Genomic DNA, 15572 nt, shown 5'->3' with positions numbered 1-15572 from the left:
AATCAATATTATTATTATGATTATTGTTGTTGTTTTAAGATTTAACACCCTTGAAATGTCTGAGACCAGTATGAGGCTATTCCATTTAATTAGCACACTGTGAGTGTTTCTGTTCTCTAATCTTCTTGACAGAACTCCATTTGGATTTAGTCAGAGATAGTATATGAGTAGCAGCTGTTTCAGATATGAATGCACCGTTCTGTGTTTTTTGCCGACATCTGATATTTACATATTCATTTCAGCCGATATCGGTACCAATACTGATACTTAAATGTAGTTCAGACCTAAAACTTGTCTTAACCACACACATTAAGAGTTTGAGGTTGAACAAGTACTCAAATTTCAGTCCTTTAAACAGACTTTAAAGTGTAGGAAAAGATGTTGAATTAAGATACTGCTGATATTTACAGCTAATATTGGTAGGTGTTGTACCCAAAATATTGGTTGTAAATAGAAGCAAATTTTTTCATGTCTACCAAAATTGTTAGTTCACATTTTAAGTCAGTATCTGCCAACACTGATATTCTGGTAATATCCTGCATCCCTAGTTCCAGACTGGGCGTGTGAGTCACACGTCTTAGCCGTCAAACAGCTTAATATTCATTTCGCTTGCATGTTAACAAGTCAGGGCTTTCAGACTGCCTGTGTTAGCGCCACATCTCATGCATCTCAGAGAATCTTGAGAACTAATGTCTCGCCTTTTTTTTCTGCACAGCAATGTCAGCCAAAATGGACAAAAAATTATAATTTACCTTGCTGTAGCAAATATGTATGTTAAGGGTGTAAGAAACTGTTGATACACTGATATAATGTCATATTTCACGGTGCAAAACTGTATTGATATTATATTAATTAATAATTTACTTTCTTGGTGCGGTAGTTTGTGGTGTAATTTCACCCCCTGACCGCTAGTTGGCGGCAGGCACCGCCGGTCGGCTGCAGGCAGTTGACTTTCCCTCTTCTCCTTTGCTTAGACATCAAAATCACGCGTCTCTGAGCAAGCTGGTTGCTCATGCCTACCGCTGCAGTGCAGCTTCTGCTGCATTCATAACGGATATGTGGACTTATGTTGGCTGCAAAACATTAAAGACAGTACAAACTTAGACAGGAGTCAGGTCATTTGTAAGATATGCCACGCCAGAGTGAAGTACTCAGACAACACAACAGACCTGACAACATAGCAATAGCTTAGCGGCTAACAGCTGACATGAAAGAAGCCTGCTGAAGCTACTACTGGTCTTTAATCATGCAGCCATAACTACAGTCAATACTTAGTTTTATTTGTCAGAACCTGCGCTGTCGTAGTGATTGTTAGTAATGATGGCTTTTGTAATACGATCAAAACACTGGCCCATCACGACATGTCTTCCTCACAACACAATACATCAGTCCATAAAGCTGGACATGAGGATCAGCTTGTGTCCTATAGTCTCCCTCCATAAGCACCTTGTCATTACGTAAAGACATACAAGCTGATATACCGTGAAATATTAAAGATTTGAGTACATTTACACTATACTGATTTATTTTTCCAATTTTTTCATAAAAATCCTGAAAGCATTTTAATTCACTACAACAAATGGGAGAAATCCTCATGTTCAGATTGCATGCAGGACCATATATTTTATAATACACTATAATAATACTAATGCTAGTACTTGCTATTTGTAAAGCTTTCGGTTTCCACACTGGTACATTATAACACAGAAAAGACAAACATAGTATGAGCACACTTCCAGTTTGTGCTTTTCAAAGTAAAAGCCCAATTTAACAGTCCTTTGGAGAAACTTCCTTTGTTTGTACAGGTTGCTTTTATTTTCCACTGCTCGTGGAATAAAGTCACTTGCTGGAGGTTTACTGAGGTAAATCTTATAAAGGATGACAGGGCTTTGACTTGTAGCCAGTCTGAAACGATCTCAGGGATCTCAGATGAGGCGGCGGGACAGCTCTGTGATGATGGCTGTGCTAAATGCATTTGGACTGTCAGCAGAGTCAATGATTATGTTAATAAAGTCACTTCCCTGCAATATTCACACTTTGCTTAGATGATGTATAAAGTGATTGCGTTTATGCAACGCTGAAACTTGTCTTTTGACCCTCATGGTCTGAGCCCTTTTTAGACTGCAGTTCTGCAACAGCGTTGCCAAAGTTAAAAATACTTTAAAGCCTGGACATAATGCTCTCTGATTCCTCTACACACAGGGAATGTTAATGTTGCCTTGTCAGTTTCTGTTTTGTTGATAGAACTAAAGATAGTTGGATTCATTTAAAGTCTGATCAAACAATAAATCTAATTGTTTAATCTTAAAGATCAGATAATTTAGTTAAATTATTTTATATATTTATTGACATTATGCTCTTTCAATGTTAGAAGTGAAGTCAGCAAAGTTTTCTTTGATCTACTAAGACAAGTCATCAAAATTGTATTTTTTCTGTTTGTGAAATTAATTGGTTCATTGCTTCTTAGTTCAGCACCATAAAGATCAACTATTAGGTTAGTTACATCTATTCTTTAACTTTTCCTCTCTACTTCCTTCCCACCAGCCACATCAATGAGGACAAGAGGAAGACTGAAGGCCAGAAGCAGATCTTTGATGTCGTTTATGAAGTTGATGGCTGTCCTGTAAGTTTTTAAGGTTGTTTATGAAAAATGTGGTGTACTTGAATTCACCCTAAATCTCAAACAACTAAAATTCTATATCCTGTATGATGTTCTATAGAGAGACCTTGTGTCGCTTTACAGATCAGTGGAGGCTTAGCTAAGGAAGTGTATTTTACGCCAGTGGTAGTGTGATGTTTTGCCTTGGGAGCCTATTTGAACAATTGGTAAAAGAATATAAATATTCTAAATGTTTTTATTTGATTTTGATTAGATTTACTGACGTAACTATACCAAGAAGATCATATACTATAAGGAAAATGTATATTATATGGTCTTCTGTCATGCATGTATTTCTCATTAATTTGACTATTTTACTACTGTCTGATTCTCTTTATCTAACCTTTCTCTCTCATTATTTCAGTCGCAAACATTCACAGCATCCACTTGCTTTTATACTTTGTGTTCTTTGCAGGCCAACTTGCTGTCCTCCCATCGCAGCCTTGTTCACAGAGTTGAAACGATTGCCTTGGGAGATCAGCCATGTGACCGTGGGGAACATGTCACACTCTTCCTCTTCAATGACTGCCTTGAGGTGAGAATACACACAACAGAAATGGAAATATTTAATTACTAATTCAGTAAAAATGCAGAGGCCAGTTAAAGGATTTTTCTGTGTCAAAGGTGTTCTGGTTTCGTTTGAGGTCTTAGTACTGTTGTTCACCCAGTCAGTGCAAGCTTTGACTGTTTATAGGGAAATCATCTGTGTGCTTTCAATTTTCATCTGAGAACCGTTTGAATTTTAAACTGAATTTTTGTGCATTTGTAGTACCATCATGGATGTCGCCCCTCTACTGTATAATCTCTTCTCAAGTTTCTTGTGTAACAGTCGGACCATATGCCAGTTTTGAATCACACTCCATAACGAAAACACAAAACAGTTCTAAAAGTTTTATTTAAAACACTATCACTTCAGTATAAAAAATAAACTATGTTTCAACCTTTTTGAAAAATGATTAAAAACAAAAGGGAAAAAAACACATTAATGCACGCGCAATGTCAGGTCCAGATAGTCCTGACAGGGTTTTACTGTCGACACCCAGTTTCTCCACAGCCCTCAGGAAGACCTCTAACTCTTATTCTGAGAATAAAATCCATGGAGGATAATCCCGGTCATATCAGACGACCAGACCACATGCAAGACTGCAACAGAGAAAAAGATACCTTATACTGCCCTCCCCAGCATCTTCAATTCATCCTGTGTGACAGGAACAGGGTTATGTTTCCAGTAGAGGTCTGTCATTAATGTACGGTGTGATGTGAAGGTCTACTACGTTCATTTTTATGATGAGGGGCGATGACATCACCTGGGCTATTGTGGTTGTATGAGTAGAAACACTATTGAGATCATTACAGTTGGACATAAAAATAAAAAACTTTCCTATATATTGAAAAAGGAGTCTTTCCCAGCGCTGATGAATAACTACTGGTTAAATTGGCCCTATTGTTTCCTCTCCACAGTCTGACGAAATGTGCTCCATACAGCACAATCTAATTGGCTGGGTTTCACATGAGTACCAGCCAATCAGCACTTCAGTCTGGATGCCACTGCAGGGTGTCCGCTGTGACTTAAAAGTCTGATAAACCAATGAGCCAAAATTAAGGCTTCTAAAAGGTATTAAAAAGGCTTAAATGCATTACCATATGTTCTTAAATTTTCATCTTTATTTTTATATTAATCTAAAGAAGTTGTAGGCTTTAAAATTCTCTAAAATTCAGAATTAAGAGTATCCTAAATTGGGCAATTAAGCGTGTATTTTTTATCTTAAAACCTAAATGTATGCTTTTCTACTTTTTAGCTCAAACTGCAGTGCAAAACTTGCAAATGGGTACAGTCTTTATAGATTTAGCTACATTACATTATCAGTTTTTTTCTCTCTCTGTCTAATTTTAAAATTCTCCAAGAAAGTTTAATTTGAATTCAACAACAGGAGATACTTCCAAAACTTTCTATACTTTGTTTCTGCATCAGTCCGAATAACATGTACTTAACTGTGTTGGTATAGAAACCGGTTAGAAATTGAAGCTGTGATGGTCTTAAGATGTAAGATGCGGGTCTTGAAAAAGTATTAGATTTAATGTCAGATTTTCTGTATTTACCCTGAACTGACACAGCGATAAATGGCATCACTCTCTGGTTTTCCTGCTGCTTCTGTGTTTGCTCTGTGCCGTTTTTGATGCTACTAGAGCTAAATTGTTTTTTTCCCTCCATTTTTAGATCATGCAATTTTTCTTTTGCCACATTAAGTACATTTTGTATGTCATTTTAATGCTTGTTTTGCAGTTCCAAATATGTGTAATCGGTCTCACAAACTACCAATTAGGGCTGAACCATATCGGAAAGAACAGACATTGCGATAGTTTTTCTCTCTGCGATATATATATTGCTATTTTTCTTCAATAGAAAATTAATAAACAAAAACAAATAAAGCAAGTACCTTTTAAGCAAATTGCTTAAATCTAAATAAAGATTTACACATACATCTTGTCGTGGGTCTTTATGTCGTTTTCATATCTAATAGCTGCTGACAGCAGCTCTGACGTTCACAGACACACATGAAGGAGGAGAAAAAGAGACAAAGCAGGTGGACAGAGCAACTTGTGCCTTAATCAACTTTACAAATAAACTTGCCACAGTATTCCTTAAACTCCATCAGTCATTTCTAAAGTCATTCAAAGTTACTTAAGCCAGCATGAAAAGGCCCAAACATGCAACTAATGGTGAACCGTATGCTCACATGGGCAAGCTGTTATGACCGTCTGCACAGTTATGCTGAGAGATAAACAATCTGCGCAGCTCTGCCATGAACCGTCTGTTTATTAGCAAGCACCTGGAAGAGGTGTCATTTGTAGCAGCAATCAACTCTCCTAGGATCAGCTTCAGGCTACTTAGCAGGATAAGGAAGAAGGGTCACCTGCAGCCAGAGGAGCAGCACAGAGCTCACTTCGCTGACTTGTGATGGTGATTTTAGGCAGATTTAAATGCACGTTTGTTTTAGAAATGAGAAAAAATGTGCGATTTTGGCTAATATTCAAAAGTACAGAATGTATAGCATGACTTGCACCAGGTTTGTGTTTACTTAATGGTATAAAAAATTCAAGGATGTAAACAAAGTTCTCCAACAAATACAACATTATCTGGCAGTAAAACACGTTCTGCATCGATTCAAAGCTCCTTCTCCTCCCGGCTAATTTAAACTTCATCCTCATTTAACCTGTCTTTCTTTCCTGTTCTATACTTGTTAGGGGAGACTCATCATAGATCCCAGCATGTCTCTAAATGCATGCTGTGATCCATGTGCACATTCGGTAGTAAGGAGTAAAGGAGCCTTTTGCAGAGTAGCAAGATTGAATAGGTGATCAATTCATGTGTGTACAGTCTATCACCGCTGACACAGGCTGCATGTGTTAATTAGCAAAGGGGCAGCCTAAGAACAGGGCAGGCAATCATGAAAGAGAGGAGGTGGGTGGCTGCGCTGAATCAGGAGTGTCAGCGACACCTCCTAATTAGCCTCTTTGTGAGTGTGTGTGGGTTGAACAAGCTTTCTGACAATTTTCCATGTAGTCCTAAATGTATTTTATTGAGTGAATATTATGTAAGAGTGGGTGGCCTCACTTTAACTCCCTTCCATCATCACTTATCATTGATTAGCTTTTGCATTCATATAATCCCTCTCACCCTCCTCACTTAAACTGTCAAAATAACAATGACCTACGGTGTAGTGTCCTGTTTTATCCTCTCCCCAATCTCTCTGTCTTCCTCCTTCCCTCGCCGTTTCTTCTTTCTCAGCATCTAATTAATGTGGCATTAATGAGTTGCATCGTTTACCTCTATGAAGGCCTCATTGATTTATTGCCAAGCAACCGATAGCTTCACCCACACGCTGCAAAATGCACCCACACTCAATTTTAGACCGCAAGGATACAATACACACACTCACACACGCTGGATTCTGTTTGTAAGTTGCCTTATTTCACGTCTACCTCCCAAGTTGCCGTCTCATTGTGTGCACTTGTTGGTGTTTTGTGTGTCTGCAGATTGCAAGGAAGCGACACAAGGTGATCAATACATTCAAGAGTCCACTGGGGCAAACAAGACCTCCACCACCACTCAAGCACATTGCCCTGATGCCGCTGTCTCAGATTCGAAGAGTGCTGGACCTGCAGGACACAGATGGTAACAGAGTGTTAACATGCAAAGACTAACCTTCTTAACACTGTTTTTACGTCATTTATAAGAGTTTTATGTTCTACTTTCTACCTGAATTCTGTTGTTATTGACCCCATCATGGAATGACTTTTCTATGGGTTATGCTGTCAACATCTTGTTTTCTTAAAAAACACAAAGATGCACGTTCATTTCAATTCATTATGGTACGTATTTATTTCCATTATGAGAAATTGGAAAGTGTCCCAAATAACTTACCTGCACAGTCCTACTTTTTTTGCACCAAAGGGGTGCCAAGCTCACCTATATGTCCCAAAAAGGTGAAGCTAAACACACAATAGTGCAGGGATGTCAAACTCAAGGCCCGGGGGCCAAATCTAGCCCATGGTCCAGTTACACCTGGCTAGCAATATCTTATCATGTTTTTATTCTAATGGGCCCACTGGTATGAGGTCTGCAGATTTTCTTCCAGATAAGAATGTTATCTTAAACAAGATGATTTAAAATATCCCTAAGTCAAACAAAAAGAATGAATCTTTTTTTTTTTGTATTTAATTTTGCATCTCACAATTACAATTTTTACTTATGATTTTGACTTTTTATTTAACACTTTGACCTTTTAAACTTGTGATTTCAGATTGGAACTCATATTTTTACCTTTTAAACTCTTCATTTCATATTGGAACTCATATTTTGACCTTCTTAACTTTTGGTTTCAAATTTTATCTTATATTTTGACATTTAGACTCATGATTTCAGATATAAACTCATATTTTTACCCTTTAAACTCTTTATTTCATATTGGAACTCATATTTTGTCCTTTTTAACTTTTGGTGTCAAATTTTATTTTATATTTTCAATTTTGCATCTCTCAATTCCATATTTTAACTTATGATTTTGACTTTTTATTCAATATTTTGACCTTTTAAACTCATGATTTTGACTTTTAATCCCATATTTTGAACTTTTAGACTCACAATTTAAATTTTAACTCATATTTTTAACTTTTGGTTTCAGATAAAAACTCATATTGTGACCTTTTAAACCCATGATTTCAAATATGAAATATATGATATTGACCTTTTGACTCATTTGGAGCTAAGGCCACCCTAAAAACAAGCCCTCTAGGAGAGTTTGAAAACAGCCTCCTAAATCCTGTGGGTTTTCTGAGAAACTGCACAGTTGCACTTGTGTATTTTATGTGTCCGTTCATCAGTCAAGTATTGTCAAACCGGCGACACAGGCGCTCCATAAGGGTGTCACAAACATTGTGTCAGGTCTAAATATGTTGAATGTTTTGGAATTTTAGTGAACTAATAAGTTTGACTTTTTATCTCAGACTTTGAGCCTTTAAACTGATCATTTGGACATTTTTTAAATTTCAAAATCATTTATCATCAGACCCTGTTGGGTGCTCAGGTTAGACCTAAATTCAGAATCTGGCCCCTACTGGGATTGAGTTTAACACCCCTGCAATAGAGCGTTTGCACTGACATCATTTACAGCAAGTGACTTTTTAGCCGGGCTGCAAAACACAGCTGTCTGCTCTATGATGAGTGGGTGAAAAACGGGAGAAACAAAGACTAATATCCGCTTAGATTAGTGATACTTGGACTTTACAGAGCTCTATACTGTTGTCTGAAGCAAAGGCCTGAACCCGTGTAAAGGTCATTCCATGGTTGTTAAATCTATTTGCAACCCTTTGGGGCTGTAGCCTTTTTTAAACTAGATCAACCCAGGATTTCTTAATCGCGGCTTTAGAAGCATTGACCTGGAACTCAATCATCTGCTTATTGACATGGAAGGAGATCACAGCAACAGCACAGTATTTAGATATTGGCTAGTGCTGCAAAAAGTATAATTCTATATTATATTGTAAGCACAAATTGCATTATTGTCAAGTGTAGCTGTAATTGTAGATTATTACCGAATTGTGCAGCACTAAACTTGATTAATATTTCAAGAAAAAAAACAGTTGGCTGAAGTTTTTTTTTTTTCCAAGTCCTTTCAGGTTGATTTAATTTAATCAACAATTTTAGATATCCAGTGGCAGCCTTTAGACTCCTGCTGACTTCTAACACACTTTTTTCCTCTCAGAAGTATCAGTTTAGGCACTGGCACCTTATCAAAAGCATCGATTAAGCACTGGTATCAGAAGAAACCCATCCTTACTCTCAAATGGAAGAAATTTGGCACAACCAACCAGGACTCGTCCGAGAGCTGGTCACCCAGCCAAACTGAGAAATGAAAGAAGGGCCTTAGTAAGATAGGTGACCAAGAACCCAATGGCCTCTCTGTCTGAGCTCCAGGGATCCTTTGTGGAGATGGGAATAAGTTCCAGAAGGACAAACATCACTGCAGGCTTTATGGAGTTTGCAAAAACAAACTTCAGCCCAAAAGGCTTTCATGTGTTATGCAGTGAGGAGAGGCTGCCACTCTGCCATAAAGCCCAAAACAGTGGAGGGCTGCAGTGATGGATGAATTATCACTGAAATGTGAACTCAGCATGCTTTTTGGCCAGTTGAATCAAAATGGTGACATTAAAAGAGCATTGTATTGTAAACACAGCACTTTATTTTTTTATCATTATGGGGTGGCTGTGGCTCAGAGGAAATAATCTGTCTACTTGGGTTAGATTCCATGCTTTCATAGACTCTGTGTGTCCTTGGGCAAGACACTTAACCCCAATTTACTCCCACTGCTGCATTATGGTACACATGAATGAAAGAAGTTATTACTGATGGCCTTTCTATATAGCAGTCTTTGTCATCAGTTTGTAAATGTGGAATGAATTAGGTGTGGATGGGTAATAATGGGTGTTAAAAGCACTTTGAGTTGTCAGATGCCTAGAAAAGCTCTGTACAAGCTCACTTCTTTTTATCATTTACAATTCATTATACAGTCTTATTGATGATAATATTAGTGCTACAAAAGTTGACTATAACAGACTTGTTTTTTTTTAAGGAAGTGGTGAAGCTAACAGCCTAATGGTAACACTCAAAATCCTGAAATAGCCAAAAGTGAAGTACCACTGCTTAGTTGCTTCTTACTGCAGCTCTTGTCCTTGGCAGGAAAATAACTGCAGTATGGAGTTACAGGGCCACGTACAAATGTTGTACAGAGAAAATACACTGCTGTGCATCCCCTCATCCTCACATGCAAGGTTATAAATAAATCCATAAATAAATACTTTCTGTTTACACTGTAAATCCAGAACACAGTTGTTCAAAAGTTATTTTATCAGATTAAAGCATTTTTTATTGGACATAATCCTGACATCTGTTTTTTTTTACAAGAAAACAAGCAGAATACTGAAGTGGAAAAGATTTATTAATTTAATCTTAGTTTTTTATCTTTATCTGTTATGCATAACTTTTACTGTAGGCCTGAGGTAGCGTTAGTAAGAAAAAATAGGGTTATCCCAATCCAAAAAGAGTGTGGATTCAGACATTTCAGGGTTAAAAAATGTAATCAAATACTCATAATCAAACAGCATAGCATTTGGAAAAATACTTAAGACTTGAGACTTTTTTAATGTTTTTCTCTTCAATGTTTAAATTGCAAACATGGCAGAGAAGTTGAGGAACACTTTATGGCTGTGATTTTTTTTTTTTCCATTTAATGCTTGACCACATACGGTAGCTGTTCACTTAAGAAAATATCCAGTGAAAAAACAACTGTCAATATATTTCAATATGAGTGGATTTTGATGCCCCCTGTGGACAAGGTATGAAGTATCAAGTACCAAATAGAGGACTGGTGCTGGTAATTTGGATTTGGTAAACTTATAAAGTCTGCATCAGGATAAGGTTAAACAAGTCAAGCTTTCTTTGAAAGGTAAACTGCCTCGCTGTTATTCTTATTCAAGGCAGCCTTGTTATGTAAAGCATGCTAGGATAAATGTAGGAGGTCTGAAGCCAGTGTTTCTTACAAAGTCTTTTATTCTCTTTATTTTGTCATCCCTTGTAGTTGTGTGTGAGCACATTGTTCAGAGAGAAAAACATTGTCTTTAGACTGAAAACAGTAATGATTGATGTTTGGGGATTTTGGACCAAGCACTGAAATTGATTTGTCTTTCATGTTTTTCTTTCCTCTGCCACTTCTGCCTGCTCTTATCTTTCCATCTGTTTCTCCCACCTTTCTCCCTGTCCAACACTCTTCTTTGTGATTCTATTTATTCTCTTCATCTCAATCTCTTCACTGGCTGGTTTCCCTCCTCTCTTTATTTTGCCATTCTTTCCATGTCTGTCCATCTCTCCCTCTTTTCTTTCCCTACCCTTCAGAGTGTGTGAATGCATTTGCCTTGGTAGTTCGCCCTCCGACTGAACAGGAGAACTTGTTGTTCAGTTTCCAACTGGCTGGAGAGGAAACTGTTAAAAGCACCTGGCTGAAGACACTTTGCCGCCATGTTGCCAACACCATCTGTAGAGCTGATGCGGTGAGTCCTCACATGCTCAAGTACAAACTCAATAGTGTTTGATTAAGTTGGAAATGAAGTTTAATAGCCCTGTCAACATCAGTCAATGAAAAATCCAGTACTTTTCTATTGGTTATGTTAGTGTTGGAGAAGAACTTGCAACAGAAAACATTGCACTTTTCATGCTTAATTCTAAAAATAGAGCTGTAAACGTATCAAACATGAGGAGTCAGACCCTCCCTAAAGTTAAATCTTGAGTGAGGGAAAACAAAAAGAGGTACAGAGTTTTCAGGTTCATTTTTTAAATTAAATTGTCTTTAGTGCTCAAAAGAGGAGATTGACACGTCATGAGAAAACTGGTTCGTTTTCACCTCTTCAAGGTGAAAACTGTCTCATGAGATCAATATTGCCCAGACACCAGGAGAAGCAGCTGTCATGACAGAAAACAACACAAAACTGAAAATTACAAAGATAACAAAGAAGCTCCTGACACTTTAAAATCATTGGTCTGTGACGGGTTCAAATCACCGCTCCCAACTCCTCTGTGCATGCTCTATTTGGGGCCACACATGAGCCGCAAATGGATAATGAGTTGATCAAAACAGTGAGAAATAATCAAATGCTGCTGTAAAGTACCTGTGTTTTTTTAGGTAAATGCGTGCAAAATTGTTCATAGTGCTGCTATTTGTAACTTTGATTCAGTCGCTGCTACATCCTGTCTCGTTCTCATCTCATTGTCTGTCAGCCATCTGTCAGTTATTGGCCAAAACTTCACCTATGTAGCTAACTGGTCTGTTGTATACTGCAGCGGTTAAAACGCCCTACATGTTTGAGAGCAGGCGGAGCAGAGACACACATACACATTAGGGGTGCAGTCACACTAGGCAATCCATTACGTGCCTGCACTGTTTGAGCCTTTAGTCCAGTAAATTTGACTGGTGTGGGTACGATCTTCCGTGCTTTGGTGCCGCACACTTCCCTGGCCCTCGCATCAAAGGACGAGGTTGGCCAATGTAAGAATGTAACGCACTGTGACATGAACCTGACATATACACTGGAGGTTTTGGTAAAGGGAGATAATTTTGGAAAATACTGATCTGAAATATTTCCAAATTAAGATATTTCTGTTATACGTTTTTCACTGTTTGTAATTAAAGCAAAGGAGGAATTTAATATGACGCAATAAATGACTTGAATGAGGCACATTTAAAGATCTTTATGGCAACAAGTAAAAGACTCCAGAGCACACAACGTACACCAGGCAGCTGCTGCATGTTCAGCAAACCTAAAGACAGAGGCTGATAAGGATGGCAGGATTTTTCTAGAGGGATGAAGAGAGAGCTATGTATTTTTTTTTATTTGATTTTAATAAGTTACAAAGATTTTAGTGTGGATGAACTTCACCATCTGTGCACAGCTCCACTGCGACCTCTCATCCTCATGGAGCCCAGTTCTGTCCATATTGCTTACCAGTTTCTGTCACAGTTAAGTCTTACCAAATGTGAAAGATTTATGCCTTGTATAAAAAATCTTTTCCTCTGAGTGAGCCACAAGCAGCAGCTCACTGGATAAAGAAAAAATCTTGTCATTTGTGTGCAACGGAAAGCCTGCAACTTACGTAGACAAGTGTGTGCCGTGTAATTATTACCAAAATGTGATGCCAAACCAATATCAAATGATTTCATGATGATCAGGCTCCAGATTAGGCTCTATGGTGAGGGAGCTCTCGCTATCTCCTCATGGACTCTGTATAGTTAACGCACTGATCCCAGGTCAGGACCGTGTGTCAGGTCGGATGTTGTATGGGTTGCTTTCTTATAACCTTAAACAACAATACTTAATGTATACTCATGGTGAGTCATGAAGTCTTCTAAACTCATCAGTGGATGCTCCCTGTGATGATGTTGCTGCGTGACGTATCGGTGCACAGGCCAAAAGGGGGACTGGGGAGGAGGGTCAAATGGCTTTAACACAGTATGAGTGTAAGTGTGTCATGTCCAACACTGTCAAAGCTCTTTTGAGGGTAAAGACAGCAAAAGGATAAAATAATGTAGTTCAGTTAATTACAGCGAGCGTGCAACTGACAGAGATATTTCTTTTGAAGGTTTTTTTGTTTTTTTTTAGTTTTTTTGAGTTTTTTGAATATAGATGTCTTTAAAGAAGATAAAGATTGAATAATTTTACTGATGCTGTTTTATCAGTCTGTTGTAAACCGTTTATAAAGTATTTTTAAAATAATCTAAATGCTTTCATTATAATTGTAATGGTGAAAATGAGTGCTAAGTGTTGTAAATTAAAGATTTGGTTGACTATTAAAATGAAGATGTTATATTAAGAGCTGATAAAATACATATTTAAGCCTGGTATAAACTGCAATGTTAAGCTGTCCCAGACGGTAGATGACTAATCGTGGCGGTATCTTAGTCATGGCTCTAAAACGGTGGTCCTACGTCACTCTGTGAGACAGGTTGACAGAAGGATGTTCTCATGGTCTTGTGATTAAAGAAAGCCTGAGATAAAATTCAGTGTCAGAAATTTAGGATTCCATTTTAAAGGTGTGACTGCTGCTACAACCTACGTCGACTAACAAACCAATAGGAATGCAGAAAGAAATTACGTTAGGATAAACACGACTCTGGTGCTAACAAACAAACAAGTTAGCATTAGAAAAGAGACAATTTAAAAAAAGTAGAAGTTTGTGGGATTCCAACACGGAGAAAAATCTTGATCTCAGATGTTTTTCTTAGCACATGAATGCTACAATTACAAGTTTTGTTGTTGCTTTGCTTCATCACTACAGCAGCCCTAGGTGAATGACACTCTGATTAAATTTATTTCTTCCATACCTAGCCTGCAATTTAGCGGTCTTTTGAGGGAGTTGTTGTTGTTCAGTCTGCTCACATCAAACTTGATGTGGTATGAGATTCATGTTGTTCAGTGTAGCATGCCAGAAGCTTATACGATTACTAAAAATGCAGTCTGCAGAGGCATTAGACAAGACAAATTGTGTGAAAGCACTGATAACCGTATCAGTACAAGGGGATTAGTTTAAACATTTCTGAATAGACCTAAAATTGCTTCGCATTTGTGACTTTCATCTGTAGAAAAGACACATTTTCAGCTCATATAGTTTACTTCAACAATACAGAATATAGTGTAAAGACTTGTCTTGTTCTTGTGGACCCAAATCTCTTCTTGTCTCATGAGATAAGAGTGTCATCATCTTAGTGCTCAAGCATGGCTGTTCAAGAAATCCATCCAAAATAGGTAAATAATTCTAAATTTAGAAAAGACGTAATCTTCTCTTATGTCAGGTGTAGAATGAATCCTACCATTTTATTGATTATTTAAATATATTGGAAAAAAAATTGCATTTTATCTAAAACCAAAAATATAGAAAATGTTGGAAAAGTAAGTGTAGTTTTTGGGCAAATAACACAAGGAAGTAGTGTGTTTATTGAGGAGGAATATTTGTTTTTTCTATTATTGTTGGGTATGCAAGGCAGCAGGCAGGATTTTTTTTATTAAATTGAAGTACTCTACAGTGTGTATGCTCTTGGTGCACTTAGTAAGTTTTAGAAAACAGAATAGCTCATTGCAGATGGAAATACAGACTGTTGTTAAAAATATACAAATACTTAGAAATAAAAGTTCCTCATTGGTTTCTGTCTAATGTTAAAGTTTAAAAATTTCTATCAGAATTTTGCCACACACATTCTTTGTGGTTTTGGGAATCTGTGGTAACTGTCTGCTGCATTTAACAAAGCAAGCAGCAGGGGGCGATGTTGGCTTCTGGTCTGCCTGCCAGCTCACAGCTGCATTCCTAATGCTGTTTTCACTGGGTCAGCGCCGCAAAGTGAATACCAACGAGATAGAGCTCTGCTTGTTAACAAGCCCTCTGCAGGGTGCGGGGGAGAGAGAAATAAAGACTGTGTTTGTGTGAATCCTACTACACTTCCCCTCCTGCAACTATTTTTGCAGCAAAGCATAATGTTTCTGTTGGTATTGATTGCATGAATGCATGTTTCAAGGGATGATTTTATCTTAATTTATGACTGATGTTTTTCTTCTTCCAACCAGGAGGACATGATTCAGTGTACAGACCCTGACTCACTACAGGTCAGCACCAAGGACATGGACAGCACCCTGAGCAAAGCCTCAAGGGCAATCAAGAAGACTTCTAAGAAGGTAAAGGCAGAGGAATCTGATTAACATGATGAGCTGTACAACTTCATCTTTACAAGTGAAGAGTCATCATTGCACATTGAGCAGCAGCAAAGCATTACTCTGACCAGGGCTGCCCAGATGATTCCTTCCTTCAGTTGAG

At 37.8% G+C, this 15572-nt stretch overlaps 1 protein-coding gene across 5 annotated transcripts in view; it reads left to right on the top strand.

Annotated features, from left to right (window-relative positions):
* ect2 (epithelial cell transforming 2) overlaps positions 1–15572 on the top strand; it is a 63815-nt gene that overhangs the window by 32204 nt on the left and 16039 nt on the right. For all 5 annotated transcript variants that reach the window (XM_041790424.1, XM_041790421.1, XM_041790422.1 and 2 more), the window contains 5 exons: positions 2545–2623; positions 3075–3194; positions 6698–6836; positions 11112–11266; positions 15326–15433. In XM_041790424.1, coding sequence (XP_041646358.1) covers positions 2545–2623; positions 3075–3194; positions 6698–6836; positions 11112–11266; positions 15326–15433 — 601 coding nt within the window. The remainder of the gene's footprint in view (positions 1–2544; positions 2624–3074; positions 3195–6697; positions 6837–11111; positions 11267–15325; positions 15434–15572) is intronic.

Source organism: Cheilinus undulatus, linkage group 7 (assembly GCF_018320785.1).
Source record: "Cheilinus undulatus linkage group 7, ASM1832078v1, whole genome shotgun sequence".
Classification (NCBI taxonomy): Eukaryota; Metazoa; Chordata; class Actinopteri; order Labriformes; family Labridae; genus Cheilinus; species Cheilinus undulatus.
Note: the sequence above shows the minus strand (reverse complement) of the source record. Positions and strands in the feature narration are given on the sequence as shown.